This window comes from Poecilia latipinna, unplaced genomic scaffold, assembly GCF_001443285.1.
Source record: "Poecilia latipinna isolate Pla-1442-1.1 unplaced genomic scaffold, P_latipinna-1.0 Scaffold218, whole genome shotgun sequence".
NCBI lineage: Eukaryota > Metazoa > Chordata > Actinopteri > Cyprinodontiformes > Poeciliidae > Poecilia > Poecilia latipinna.
Genome location: NW_015112834.1, coordinates 129,240 through 144,402, shown reverse-complemented (window position 1 = coordinate 144,402; position 15,163 = coordinate 129,240). Strand labels below are relative to the sequence as shown.

The window sequence follows — 15,163 nt, the reverse complement described above, 5'->3', positions numbered from 1 at the left end:
TCTCCTCCCTGAGCTTCTATTGCTGTTGGTCAGAAACAACCAATCTGAGCCAGGAGGAGGGTTCTAGTGTTGTCAATCATGTATTAGCTAGATGTGCTAATGTTGAAGAAACATTTTACAGTTACAGGAAAACTGTTAATCTGCTGTCATCAGTGGCCATGCTAACTACCCTTTGCATTCACGACAGGCTCTGCTGTTGGGAAGGTGATGTAGCGTGGTAGAGAGCAGGGTGTGGTGATGCTGAGCAGCACTAAGACCCGCCTCCTGGCTCTGATTGGTTCTTTCCAGCTACCGCTGGGAGCACTAGGAGAACACAGAGGACCTTGATTTTTCCACAGATTATCCATCTCATGCAATACTGTCACGACATAGTGACAGTTTCAACAAACACGTAAAACAAATATATTTTCTAAAAGTTACATACTGCAGTTTTAATGACCTTGAAATGAAATTATAACTGTCAGTGAGACAGTAGTCTCCATCATTAGAACTCACAACAGTTTTGCTCTCAAATACTTTTAATTTTATCTTCAATTTGACAATGCACAGTTGGTGTTAATTCAGATTTTTCTGAAGCATATGAAGTAGTGTATGAAGTAATAATCAACAACTATTACTGAATTTTAGTTGTTTGAAATAATAGAATGATAACTCTTAGTTGATGAGGCTGATAAAATCACTTGGTTCTTTGGCTCAGACAACAGCAATAAAGTAAGCAATGGAATAAATATGTAGAGATTCACAGCCTATATTATGTTTTCAAAGTAAGAAGAAAGTTTGAATTTTCTTTCTCTATTAGCTTAAAGCAGTTTTGTTGGAAGCTCTAGTCAGCCTAATTATGAAACTTCCTCCATTATGCATACTGATGTCTATTTCTGCAAACTCACTTCTGTCCACATCAGATAAGGCCCCATTTAGTGGCAGAGATTTGCTGAATGTTAAAAATGACTACCCAGATGAAATAATTTTTACTTAAGTTTATTTTAGTAAACATACAAACATTACATTTAATAGCAAATCAGTTTCCTACATCCTCTGACTTGAGTATTTTTATAATGATGGTCTGTCTGGAACCGTCTTCCCCCCCAAACACTGAACATTCATGATGAACATCTTTTTACCAGATGCCTTTAATCAGGCTATAAAAATACATTGAAAAGTAAACTTTTTGAACTCACAGGCCCAATCTGAATTTAGAGTGTTTTCAGACCTGACAGTCCGATAGACTCAGTTCAGTTGGGGACAAAAATTGCAACATTTGTTAAATTTCCAGCTGCTGTGGTTCTGTTTCTCACTGCATTGTGCCAAATGATCCAGCAACCTGTTCCTCCCTCACCTTTCTGCTGCACCAAGAACCACTGAAGCAACAACACAAAAGAGGAAGAGAAAAAAACCGCTAAAATCTGATGCCACTCCCTTTTTGTTTATATTTCGTAAAGAAGGAAGTTGCGCTCATGTTCTTCTTCAGTGGTTCTTGGCGCAGCGCCCCCACAGGCGAGGAGGTGAACACGTTTTTCAATCTAAAAGCAATCTGTAAGTTGTGAAAACACCTTTAGTCTAAACCAGTGTTTCTCAACCCTGGTCCTCACCGCCCCCCTGTCCTGCATGTTTTAGGTATTTCTCTTCCACTCATCTAAATTGTATCTCTGGTGATTAACAGGCTTCTGCAGTACTTGATGGTCATGCAATAATTTTAATCAGCTGTTCTGGAATAGAGGCACATCTAAAACATGCAGAGCAGGGGGGCGGTGAGGACCAGGGTTGAGAAACACTGGTCTAAACAGACACCTTTCAACCACAGTTCTGAAGTCTTTGTAACCATCAATTTCAGAGAGTGATCCTACAGCATATCTCTGTGTCCAGATGTTTCTCGTACGATTGCACTGTAGACCGATTTGTATGCCTTCAAAACATCAAGAGCAGAAGGCCGGAGTTTAGGGTCCACATCTTTGCATTGCTTATGGATCTGAAAAAGATGAAAATGAACTAAATCTCCACCTGGAGTCCTTCCCATTATGAACTGTGTCAAATCTGGAATCTTCCAGATATCGGTCTTTTCATCGTACGGTGGCATTAGATCGTCTGAAAATGGCTGCCCACTGTCTCTGAAAGGCCAAAGCTGCTCTGGGGCCACGAAGTCTCCAGTGAGCTCTCGGCTGCCGCATTTCACCAGGGCGCCCTTAGATGTGTCTACTTCAGGCAGAGCGTCCAGGTCGTTCACTACCAGGTGGAAGTCATTCGTCAGCAGGACCTGGGAAAGGGTTTTCTCCAGGCTGTTGGAGTCACACATCACCCGCCGCCCAGCAGGGCTGTTGTGGAGGTAGTGGAGGATGGAGACGTAGTCTGTGGCCAGTCTCAGTCGGAGGTGCCAAGTATTTAGATGCTGGTATTTCTGCTGTGCCAGAACATCTTCTAGGTTTAGCAGCGAGCCGTGTGGATGGTGCTGGGTAACTATGATGTCGTCTTCAAGGCAAAACCCCACCAACTGCACCACATGTGGGCCCTGAAGGTCCAGTAACATCGACAGTCCATGGAGAAAATCATCTCGGTATTCCAGGGAGGCCAGCTCAGACAGAGCCACCTTATGACCTCTCCATTCTGCCAGATAAACCTAAGGAAAGATAACACAGAACATTCCAGTTATATTTAAATTAGGGTTGTCAATGTTAACGTGATTAATTGAAAAAGTTTAAGACTTCAATATTACATAATGCAGATTCATGCATTATGAATCTGCATTTATAATGCAGATTCATAATGCATTGCTATGAAATGGCAAACTGGGGAAATGATTAGCAACCAATGAGAATGACAAAAAAAGAAAACACACAAAGAAAATCATTCATTTGCTAATTCATAACCTCATTTCATAGCCAAATGCTGCCATGTTGTCTCCTTCTACTTCTATTCTGTAAAAAGGTATGAAAAGGCTCTTGTATTTACTAATTACTTAAGTTTGTTTTGGTCTCACTTTCATATCTTTTAATCTATCTATTAAACCAAGGCTGAATTTAAAGGTAAACACACCTTCTTCACAGCTCCCAGGCCAATCAGCTTTATCTTGCGCACTTCTGCTTCAATCTGTGAACACTGGAGCCAGGGGCTACAGTTCTTCATGACCGGCAGTTTAAAGTGTTGAGGGAGACAGCCAGAGTGTGTGTTCACCAGCTGCTCCTCCGACTGATACACAGCATCCAGGTACAGGTATATCAAGGCACTGCTGAGCATCAAAGCAGCAAGGCATCCCATCACAACAGGAAACACAAGGGAGTTAATGCTGCTTCCGTGGTGACCCATGCTACTCTGCAGGTAAAAGATAAAGCAACATATTATTGCACACAAAAAGTGAGTAAGAAATATAAAATTTGCAGATGATCAAATAATTATCATCCTCACTGTATATAACATCAGCATCATAATATCCTGGGTGACGGAATCCAAAGATACATTTGTGTTTGCAGTGCAACTTACTAAAGGACATTTAACCAAATATTATTGAATGTGTATGTATTTAAATATTTGTGTATTAATTTTGATCCTGTCCAGATTTGAGGAAATCTAGAATAAACTTCATAGAACGTCACATTTTGTTTTCATAATTCCATTCAAAAATGTGTGCAAACCATTAAAAGCTCTAAATTACTATGAAATAAAATTGAGACTTTTCCAAAGGCTTTTCTATAATATAATATATATAGTCAATAATATAAATTTAAGAAATATAAAATACTTCTGTACAGGAAAAGGTTCAGTACATCAATTCAAAAACCTGGAACTCATTCAACTTTTCACTAATTTTTCTGTTTATCTAGATGATTATGGCTTACAGCAAATGAAAACATTTTGAAAATGAAATATTTTTTATTGTTTTGAGGTTCTCAGAAATTTGGAATATTTCTTGAGTCTAAGTTGCCCCCGGGCCACACTTTGGACACCCTAGACTGAACCAAACTTCTCATCCCCATAAAACGCTCCAGTAAACAACATGACCATGGCTGTCAGATCATGTCTGTTTGTTACAGTGTAACAATGAGCAAAAAGAATTAAAAACATGCCAGTTTCTCTTACTGTGGCACCGTTCATTATCACAGCATGCTATTGTAAACATGTCTAGCAAAGCACAAAATGCTTAATGTGCTAAAAACCGAGAATATTGTGTGTTATTTCTCTACACTCCGTTTATCAGGCATTAGCGCAGCCACCAAGTCTCTTTCAAATCCAGCTTCTATCACAGAATCTCACCAGCTGATTCTGAACACCGGTTTTTTATATACATACCTTCTAATTTGACAGTTCAGCGTCTTCATTTTCCATTTGCTTCTTCTTCTTTTAGTTGAAATTTATTGGCGGTTGGCAAGAAACGTTAAGTAAGCATTACCGCCTCCAACTGATAATGAGTTTGGACCTTTCCATTCTTCTTCTTTCCATTCTGCTTCTTCTTCCTCGAAATTTATTAACGCAGCTTGCAACTGCAGAGCTGCATTACTGCCATCTGGTGGATTAATCGACTTAATCTATCTTTTTTTACTTTTAAATATCAAGTATTTTATTCCTGTTTCAGCAGTTTTTCTGTTATTGTTCAGTCTCCTTTGACATGAGATAAACAACTGACATTTTGTACCTCAGACTGTTCTCAACTCATTGGCTATAAACTAGACTCGCTTATCTTGCAAAACAGCTTGAGGTTACGTTTGATGTGAATTTTGTAATTCCATGCGTCAATGTATTTTTTGGAATTATATATACACAAAGTAATGTATGAGCGGGGATGGCAAATAATAAATTAATTCCAATTTTTTTTTCTTTTTATTTCTGAAAGATTAAACAGAGATCTGCAGCTTATGGAAGAGGTTTTAGGCAAAGCATCGTCATGCTCTTAATAAATTTGGGCTTTCTAAAATAGAGGCAAGAAGAAAGTCGATATTTAAAGCAAACCACAGGAGGTCCTGTGAGGGAAACAGCAAACCTGGAATGAGAAGCCCTGTTCAGCCAAAATGGAACTTTCTTTTCAGGCTGCATGCAAAACGTTGCAGCCCAAAGAAAAACACGTCTCTGTCTGTGAAACATGATGGGAGCAGCAGAATGCTGTGGAACGTTGCACAAGAACTGGAGAAGTAGGTTCCTGTAGGTTGACTGTACAATGATCTTCAACATACAACCATAATTACAATGAACTGGTTTAGGTTAAATCATATTCTTTTGAATTATTATCTTTATAATTCATATTATTATTGTTGTTATTATCAGATTCAATTTTTCATACTTCTGTCCTACTTCTCCTTAATATGTCCTGCTGTAACAACTGATTTTGTCCACTCTGGGATTAAAAAATGACTATTCTATTCTATTCTATTCTATTCTATTCTATTCTATTCTATTCTATTCTATGTTAGAATGGGTCAGCAATGGTACCATCCAATCTGACTGAGCATGGACTATTTTAGGACGGAAGAAACAGTCACTAAATGTTGTTTGTAATGTAAAAAAACAAACAAACAAACAAAAAACATAAAAATGTTAAAGTTACAGGTTTTCATGTCAGTGCTGTCAGTTTAATGCACTGGCATCCTTTGAATGACGCCAGTGCATTAAAAGGAATTAAAGAAAGCATCGGCTTATAATGCAGAACATAAATATATTTAAAAAGCATAGGAAGAAAAACAAACATTCATAATTGGTATTATGATAGTTTTTTTATGACAGTATTACTTATCTCATGAGCAGAACACTGAACATCAGTTTCCTATTGATTGATTTTACAGCTAAAAACGTCGGACGCGCTGACATAACGATCCAATAAGATTATACGTCACTTCGGCATCTACGCTTGCTGTCTGTGCCTCCCATGGACTATTATGGTCAATCTATGGCTACTTGGTGCTTTTACTCTGAAAGGGGAAGTGCAGACGTGACTTCTTATCAATTAAAAAAAAAAAAAAAACGAAAAAAAAAAACGAGAAAACAATCGTCATCTGGAAAGACGTGCTGCGACCACCAGCAGGTATTGTATTCCGTTGATTGAAAATACTAGCCGTATCTTTGCGAATTGTCTTCTCTTGTTTGGTCGCAGTTTAATAGAAGTCGGTTACAATATAGACAACCACCTTTAGCCTATGGAGCTCATAGATATTACTGTTTAAACCGTATTAGCCACATTAGCTAACAATGTTAGAGCATCTCTACAGCGAAGGTGTATCGTTCCAGCACTTATTAGCTACAGTGAGCTCTATTTTAGCCATTTTGACCAGGTGTAACACGCCGGTAGTCGGAAAACATAATGGTGATATGTTTTCGTCTGATTCAGGCTCTCCGTCGATGTTTTAACTATCCTATAGTTCGAAATGATTTGAACCAAACATATTTTAGCACACCAAATAAAAACGCCACCAAATGAAAACGTCAAGTTCCTACATGCTTATTGTAAAAACTCATATATTTAACACATTTATTATCTCTGCTTGGCCTTAACCAGCTGTCGCCTCAAACCACAGAAGTCGTGTTTACCACATCAGTGAAAATTTAAAATGATTCTAAAGTCGTTCTCGAGAGTTTACACAGTCGTATAAATGTTCATATTAACACTGCGTATAGATTTAATGTGGTTGACGGTTTATTGCGTACTCCGTGTGTGGGAAGAGTCTCGTTTCCATAGTTTCCTTTTCGCTCTCAGAGGGTTGTTATGTTAGCACAGAGCTGACCTTCAGCCTTCTTTCCTCAGTTGGATCCACCATGCTCTGTCAACAGCGATGAGTCATCAGGAAAGCAGAGCATTTCAATGAGCTTTAACACTGAAAAGCATCCTCTAAATTTAAAGTTCAATGATACCAACAGATGCTTGCACTCTCCGACGCAGAGGAGAATATCACTGAGCTTTGCAGTAGCTGTAACTAGTTATGTTCCCCACATTTTCCGTAGTTATATGTTGAAACAAACAATTAATTTATTTTATTAGTCCCACAAGTGGAGAAATTAAGCTGTTATGACAGAACAAAAGAGTAACAGAAATAAAACAATGGTACAGAGTAGAACCATACAAGCTAAAATGGAAACATAAATATGAAAATATCAATATAAATATATAAAAGATACATGTATAAAAATATATGCACACAAGTTTACATTTACAAAACCGCAGCTGCATGCACACACACATGCATATACGTACACATACATACATTCATATATACACATGCACCCACAGGGAACAGTATGTTCATATCACACTCATAGAAATATTGCACATCAACAGAAAACTACCAAGTCTATAGAAGAAATGTGTTTGTCAGCCTGTTGTGTGAATGATCAGCTGCAAAGAATGTTGTAGAGTCTGACAGCAGTAGGAAGGAAAGACCTTCTGAAGGAGCTGCTCAGTGCTGTCACATTCCCTGCATGGGCTGGGTGATGTTGTCCAGCAGGGATGACAGCTTATCTGCCATTCTTCTTTCACACTCCACCTCCACTGGGTCCAGAGGGCATCCTGGAACAGAGCATGTCATCCAGATCAGCCTGTTCAGTCTCTTTCTGTCCCCAGGAGACTGCACCTTTGCAGTGGAGAATGCACCATCTCTTTGGTTTCTCCTCTGTTTGTCTGGAGGTAGTTCTGCTTGCACCACTCCACAGTCATTAGTCAGTTCTCCATAGTCCTTGTGGTCCCCATCTGTGATGAGGCAGCTGTTGTGCTCTGTAAAAAGCAGTTTGTGGAATTGTCAGAACCGTTCCCTGTGGTGCTCCAGTACTGTCTGAAACACAGCCCTGACCTCGGTTTGTGAGGTAGTCCAGGATCCATGAGGCAAGCTCATGCTCCACTCCTTTCTTCTCCAGCTTGTCTCTCAGAGTTGTGGGTCAGATGGTGTTGAAGTAACTGGAGAAACTGATAAAACATGATTCTCACAGAGCTGCTGACAGTGTCCAGGTGAGAGAGAGCATCATCCACCCTAATGCCTGAGGGATTAATAGAAAACTTTCAAATGACACCAAGGTCATGTGTGCAGGTTAAAAACGAAGTTTGCTGCAATAATTTTGCAGTAAAGCTGAATTTTTGAACCTTAATTTTCATTAAAATCTGTGAAAAGGTTTGAACTCAGTATCAGCAAAACAAGACTTGATGTTCAAAAAAATGTTTCAAGTATTGGGATGAAATGATTATTATCTGCCTTTATAATGGTTACAAGAAATGGTGGTTGGATGAAATGTTGTTTAGTCAGAGGCCATGTTTGTAACTGTAGAATTTTAAGGAACAGACATTCCTTAAAATGTCTATTTCAGAAGAAACAGTGTAGTGTGTTTTGTTTGTAGCGTGTTCAGGAACTCAGCATTGTGTGTTTTAGTTATCTTTATGTTCTAATGGCTGGTTTTCCCATTTGCAGCCTGGTAGTGAACGGCAGAGTGAAACCTGTAGGTGTGATGGGACTCCTAGTGGTCAGTTTGGTGGTAGCGTTCCTCCATCACAGTCACAGTGTGGAACTGCAGCCCTCCCTGTATGGGTCAAAGAGGTAAGGAAGACCTTAAATTCAACTCGGAACCTTTTATTCACTAAAAGATTCTAGCTTAAATATCTACATGCCGTTTATATTGACTGAGGTTTAAATTCTGGGTTTCCTGCTGAATGTACTCCCAGTAATGACAAACAGAACAGATCTGCTTTAAATAAATAAAGGAGGAGTGTATATGTTAGTAATGGAGTGTATGTTGTTGTCATTCCAAGGGTTTGGGAAAATGTCTTAAATCCCAGTGACTGTGTGTCCAGAGTCAGGCCGCCGCAGCTCTTTAACTCTCAGAATTTCACAGTGGATCTAAGAATGCCTGGGGTTTTACCAACTGAGGTGAGTCTTTTATTTTTTTACTACCCTAAATCTACTTCTAATTTAAGAAAATTATGGTAAGTTTCTGGTTTACCTTCAAATAAATGTTATGCAGAACATTTGTGTTTGGTTGAAATAAAGTGATGAGCCTCATCCTCTTATTGTTTCAGTCGGACACTTACCTGTGCTTGGCCTTTCCTGTGCCAACTAGTCGTGATTCATATATTGGTGAGCAAGTCTTCACTTAATGAAATAGCTGTTTTAAATAAACAGATGTTTGGTAACGCCATGTTTTTATTCACCATGAGAAAACAACATGGTCTGTTTGAATTAAATATAAAAATTAAAACACAAAAATTGTTTGACTTAAATTATAAAAATATGATTTTTACATATTTGTTAAAATTGACAATGCAATATGAGATGGATAATCTTTGCCTCCTCAATATGGTCTTACAGCAATCTGCAGAAATACACGGCTTCCTGTCAGAAACAACCAATCAGAGCTAGGGGGAGGGTCTTAGCACTGTTAATCAGCCACCAATGGCAGTTTTCCTGCAACGTTAGGTTGTCTGCCTACCATTGGAACAGCTGGAACTTATGAGCGCTGTGCAGAAGAGGGTGCAAGCAGTGCTTGTACAAGCATAATTGACAGCATTACGATTCTTCTCCTGGCTCTGATTGGTTGTCTCTGACTGGAAGCAGATGAAGGTTGGGCAACAGGGAAGAGGCAGGGGATCTCAGTTTTTTTTGTTTGTTTTTTTTAATTTAGATTATCTGTGTCATCTTATACTGTCAGGAATAGTGACAGTAATAATAGTTGTAAAATTCATATGGAAATGTTGAAAAATTGTTAAAACTCTGTTGATTTAGTTGAAAATGTTTCCATTAAGCACAGTGTGTTTCCTCTCTCAGTGGACTTCCTACCTCATGCCAGTATGGACACTGTTCACCACATGCTGCTGTTTGGCTGCCAGACTCCTGTCTCCACCAGCAGCTACTGGTAAGAACCCATGTCAAAATAACACAAAGAGAATCATTTTTACAAGCTGGAGCTCAGTTTTGAATGCTGTATTTCATCAAACTTTTGATCCATAATCTACATAATTTTTTTCTCATTATTTTTAAATCTTTTGATCAGTTAAAGCGTCCCATCATGATATGAGAGATTGCAGTTGAACTCCTGGTGGCGCATGTACAGTAGCTGGTTGGGGACAGGAGAGATGCTAAGAAAATATTTGTAAACCTCCCATCATTCTGTCATTTAGCAAATAGAAATAATTTTGCTGATCCTAAATTACCTAAAACAGTAAAAGCTTAGTTAGGTTTAATTTAAGACTATAAAAAAGGTTGTATGTCTTTTCATGGCATTGGTTTTCTTCCTTCTCTGCTCAGGGACTGTGGCAGTGTACAGGGAACTTGTGAAGACGAGTCTTCCATCATGTATGCCTGGGCTCGAAACGCTCCACCAACAAAATTACCTAAAGGTACGTCACACACTCAAGGTAAACAATTTGCATCGTTTCAAGTTATGTATTGTTTTAACAGGTATGAAAATTATTTTATTAGGAGAAACATTAACAAAAACAGTTTTAGGAAAGGTTCAGATGAATATAAATAGCTGCCGATAATGTTCAGAATTCATTCTTTATTTAATGAATAGTTGGTTAGCTACATTCAGACAGAAAAGAGAGAAGGTTAGGGTTTTTCACTGATTTGTATTCCTCTTCTTCCATCAGATGTTGGCTTTAAAGTCGGAAGAAATTCAGGAATGTCTTACTTTGTGCTGCAGATACATTATGGAGATGTCAGTGCCTTCAGAGGTGAGTGTTTCTTAACCTTTCTATCAAACTCCCCAAACTTCTGAATAGATCCAAGTTGCTGCAATTTATTAGTTACTGCATAGAACAAAATGGGGAGAAAAGTTGTAGGCGGTTTCAGATTACCCTTTCTTCCTGTGATCTTTACGTTTTGCGATCAAGTGAAATGAATCCGGGTGGTGGTGTCATCCCATCAGTATTACACACCTGATCCACCTTCAGTTCAATTCAGAATACTTTGTTGAACTTTCTTCCTGTATTTCTTCACAAATTGAAAAAGGACTAAATGTTTTTACTTTTTACTTTCTAAATATATTTTTTTTTTTATAATCTTTTTCTCGTGATAAAGAAACTCCCACACATGTTGAAAAAACTGGTTGATAAGCTGTTGAGAAACAGACTGAACAACCTTGAACACATCTACAGACAGACATGCGTGAAAATATTCCAGCCAAGCAAAAGCATCCACCTTTCACTGCTCTGCAGCAGTAGAAAGTGTTGCTAACCAGCCCTTTAAGTAAGATGACAAAAAAGTCAAAGATAGCAAAAGCTATTTAGAAAAACTGTTAATGGAGGTTTGTTAAATAACTAAAATGCGATTTCAAGAGCAGTTATCTAAATTTCTTTTCAGTAACTGATAAGTTCTAGGTTTTTGGTCATTGCTCTTAAATTAGAAAGTGTTAGCTTTGTTGAATTTCCAGTGAATGTTGTCAGCTTTAAATTGGATCCATATTTTTATGGAGCTACATTCAGACAGAAAAGGTACATTTTTCTCCAGAGCCCATATAAGCTAACTGAAGACTGATTAGTTGTTGGATTGTTGCTGAGCTCTGTCTGTCAGACAGTCAGCATTTACAGTCACTTCCACATTGTGCCATTCTGAGCCAGAAAAATGCATATGGATTTTAGCAACAGTGCTTTAGCAGTTGAACGTTTTCTGGGCCATGAGCAGACCATGGCCATATTAGTAGGACTAGGAGACTGGATGATGTTAGTAACTGTATTAATTGTTTTTTCTCCTGTTTTCCAGATCATCACAGAGATTGCTCTGGACTAACCTTAAGAATGACATTAAAACCGTAAGTCCACTTACTGACACTGCAGTAGCATCCAGTCCAGATTACTGACTCTTCAATACATTCAGATAAATAATAAAATTGGATTTTTGTTTTCTTAAAGAAAAAGATGAAAAGACACTGCAACATTTTGGTTTAGCTGGGGGAAGTATGCCACATGCAGATAGTGAAGGTACTTTGAAGGCCATTTTTGAAGGATTAAGAAAGCAGAGTTATTTTTGGTGATTGTAGAGATAAAATGAAAACATCCCTTAAATTGCCATATTAAAAAGGATGTATCTGCCTGCAGTATCTGGGATAACAAACATAAAACACCTTCCACTAACGCTGTGTGTGAAATCGAGGAAGGTCTGGCCAGTTGGCTGGTTCTGCCTGTATGTCCATTTTACTGAGTTAAAATGGAGAAAGAAAGAGCTTCCTTTGTTCTTTGTTTGTCCATTAAAGGCAGCCCTTCATTGCGGGCATCTACCTGCTAATGTCTGTGGACACGGTCATCCTTCCAGGAAAAAAAGGTACATTTGTTCTTTGTGAAGCTTTAGGTTGGTAAACCTCAAAGTCTCTATATTATTCTCTGACTGGCTGTTGACTCATAAACTTTATCAAGTAGTGTAATCATGTGCAGCACTGTAATAGATGATGGCTTACCTGCTTATAGTTTGTCAGACCATATTATTAATCTGTGTAGCTCCAGTATAGCGGTGGTCATTTGTTGTGATGAATTTTGATTTACTGTAGTCATGATAGATTCCAAGTTAAAACTCTCCGAGACTGACTGTATTGTTAGTATTACTGTTTTCTCGACTGATGAAATGTAGTTGCTGTGAGCAGTTTAGTGATAAAAATCATTCTTCTTTGTGACTGATGCACCAAAAAACATAATACTAACAGAATGTTTTTCAAGAGCTAGCCAGCAGCAGTTAGCAAACATCTGGTGGAACTGTGCATCAGCTGAGGTCATGATAGGAGCTGCTTCTAAATGCTGGTAGTAGAGTTTCCTTCTACTCAAATTCTTTAGAACCCGCTAATTATTAATCAACCTAACAAGTATTACCTTTTCAAAAATCAGAGAGAAGCTGAAGCTCTTTTTGTTTCACACTTTTTTCCACCAAATCGGTTCCAGTTCTCAGCTGGTGCTGGAGCTTCTTAGCCATTGTTCCTTGTGTTGCCACTGAGACAAACTCCAGCCGCAGCCCAGAAAACTGGCATCAGATCCAGTACAGGAAAGAGGAGACCTTATGCTTCAACGATTTGAAAATGTCAGATTAACATCAGAATAACAGAATGTCACTAATTTTCCTGCAGTTTATTCTGAAATCACCTGTCATCTTTTTTCAGCTGCATTCACAGCTGATAAAAGCTGATCAGGATTGTGAAGCATTCACAAGCAGAGATTATTTAAAACAGAACTAATGACCTTTTGAGCTATTTGTAGGGATGCTGGGATTGGTCATATTTTTATTAATTTACTCACTCAAAAAAAAAAATAGTCTCCAATCGCTACAATCTATAACAAGAACACAATCTGGTTCCGTTTCTCCACAGTAAACAGTAAAAGGTTTTACTGAATTCATATAGTGAATTAGATGTAGGCAAATGTCAGCATAAAGCTGGCAGTAAGATGTGACACATTTGTGCAGACAAACAGAAAAAGGAAGCAGCAGATGAAGTGTGTTGCTGTGTGAGTGTGTGATGATGAGACGTTCCACATGGGGAACTATGACAATGAGTTTTTTATGAACTTTACTTTGAGCAAGTAATTTTTAAAAAGGGAACTTACTGTTCTAAGTAGCTACTAGTTATACTTCAGTAACTTAATTATGCAGTCAGATTTTGGCCCCACGTTAAATTTTTATAAGATCATCCAGAATGAGATCTGTAACTATAACGAGTAAAAATTGAGAGAGCTACATAAGTTATAATACCTCATTTAGGAGATGAAGCAAAAATGCATTGACAGAAAAAACAGTTATTTGTATTTTTTTTCTTTCTTTCAGTTACAAATGCGGATGTTGCCTGTGACTATGATTCCTACCAGATCTACCCATTTGCCTTCAGGACCCACACACACAGCCTCGGTGAGGAGTCGGGTCATTTACTGCTTCTGTGTCTCCTGGAGTTGCATCCTTAGTTCTTCATGGTCATTTCTTTCACAGGCAAAGTGGTCAGCGGTTACAGGATTCGTGATGGGAAATGGAGTCTGATTGGGAGACAGTCCCCTCAGTTACCACAGGTAGATAACCACTGTGACATCACTTCTATACAACTGTTGTTTTTCTGAGAGATTTCTAATTTTTCTCTCAAAAGTCACTGCTGTCTGTTTGGAAGATAGTTGACTGCAATTTTTCACATTTTTTGTCCATATAAAATCCCCTCTTTGAATGGTGCATTCATAAAAAGATGTCAGGATATTTTTATCAGACTCATATGTAACATGTGTTTCCATCTCCCATTAAGCACATAAGAAGAGCCAAAAACCTTGAGTGACCATAAAAACATTTTTTGCAAAACAGGAAGATATTTCAGATTTTGATACTTCCATCAGCCTTATCTAGTGTGATACTTCAAAATGTGCATAAAAATACATTGATGGAACCATGGCTACTGTCTTCCATTCAGAGTAGAATATAAAAAACAATCTAAATCAGTTTGGGGTAAAAACAAAGACAGCAGTATTGTATTCAGGTTGTCCGCTGCATGGAGGACAACCTGGTCCTCCAGTGTCTGTCCCATCTGAGGAATCCATTGATTAGCTCAACCTGAGGCAGATGGTCACATGGTGATGATGATGCACAGCAACGTTGCTGGTATTCAGAGCCTGAATGCATTTAGTCAGTTTTTATGAGGACTGAGAGACAGAGCTGGTCCTCGGCTTCGATTCTGTCGTCCCAGTTACGCAACCTGAAAACACACACAGCCTGTGATGTTGGTGTGTCATCTTTAATGATGTGAAAGGTTCATGGTTGTGTGTTTATTATGGGACTATGATCAGGAAGAGGCTTTAATCTCCTTTAGGTTTTTTTACAGTCAAGTTATTATATTAAGTGTCTTTTTCTTTGACTTTTTACCACATTATTATTATTATTATCATCATCATTATCTATTATTAGAACATAGTTAAAACATTATCATCAAAATCTGTGTTTTTAATAATACTGTATTATTTTAAATAAACATAACTGTTTCTTTATCTCCTAGTCGTAATGAATAGAAGTTCTATTTCTCATTTATGAATGTTTTTTCTAATTCATGCTGTTCTTTGCTCATTGATGAATGTTTTCATTCCAGGCTTTCTATCCTGCTAACAAGGAAGTGACTGTGCAGTATGGTGACACCGTGGCTGCCAGATGTGTTTTTAGTGGGGAGGGCCGGATCTCCAAAACGTACATCGGGTGAGTTTCATAAATCACTGCCAAATATTGCTGATTAGATGGAATCCAAACACACATTTGAATAATTTATACGATTA

At 38.2% G+C, this 15,163-nt stretch overlaps 2 protein-coding genes across 2 annotated transcripts in view; one reads left to right on the top strand and one right to left on the bottom strand.

Moving 5' to 3' along the window:
* Nucleotides 1-1,434: 1,434 nt before the first annotated feature.
* pomk (protein O-mannose kinase) lies at nucleotides 1,435-4,405 on the bottom strand. The gene is made up of 3 exons (XM_015031796.1): nucleotides 4,279-4,405; nucleotides 3,028-3,303; nucleotides 1,435-2,611 (listed from the first exon to the last, which is right to left on the bottom strand). Exons 2-3 carry the CDS (start codon nucleotides 3,295-3,297, stop codon nucleotides 1,841-1,843), a joined length of 1,041 nt encoding a protein of 346 aa, XP_014887282.1. The 5' UTR covers nucleotides 3,298-3,303; nucleotides 4,279-4,405; the 3' UTR covers nucleotides 1,435-1,840.
* Nucleotides 4,406-5,883: 1,478 nt separating this feature from the next.
* The window catches only part of pam (peptidylglycine alpha-amidating monooxygenase), a 30,222-nt gene continuing 20,942 nt past the window's right edge, over nucleotides 5,884-15,163 (top strand). The window contains exons 1-12 of the mRNA XM_015031785.1: nucleotides 5,884-6,001; nucleotides 8,367-8,492; nucleotides 8,705-8,822; nucleotides 8,972-9,029; nucleotides 9,717-9,804; nucleotides 10,197-10,288; nucleotides 10,541-10,624; nucleotides 11,652-11,700; nucleotides 12,142-12,209; nucleotides 13,692-13,772; nucleotides 13,851-13,927; nucleotides 14,983-15,086. Coding sequence (XP_014887271.1) covers nucleotides 8,404-8,492; nucleotides 8,705-8,822; nucleotides 8,972-9,029; nucleotides 9,717-9,804; nucleotides 10,197-10,288; nucleotides 10,541-10,624; nucleotides 11,652-11,700; nucleotides 12,142-12,209; nucleotides 13,692-13,772; nucleotides 13,851-13,927; nucleotides 14,983-15,086 — 908 coding nt within the window. The 5' untranslated portion in view covers nucleotides 5,884-6,001; nucleotides 8,367-8,403. The remainder of the gene's footprint in view (nucleotides 6,002-8,366; nucleotides 8,493-8,704; nucleotides 8,823-8,971; nucleotides 9,030-9,716; nucleotides 9,805-10,196; nucleotides 10,289-10,540; nucleotides 10,625-11,651; nucleotides 11,701-12,141; nucleotides 12,210-13,691; nucleotides 13,773-13,850; nucleotides 13,928-14,982; nucleotides 15,087-15,163) is intronic.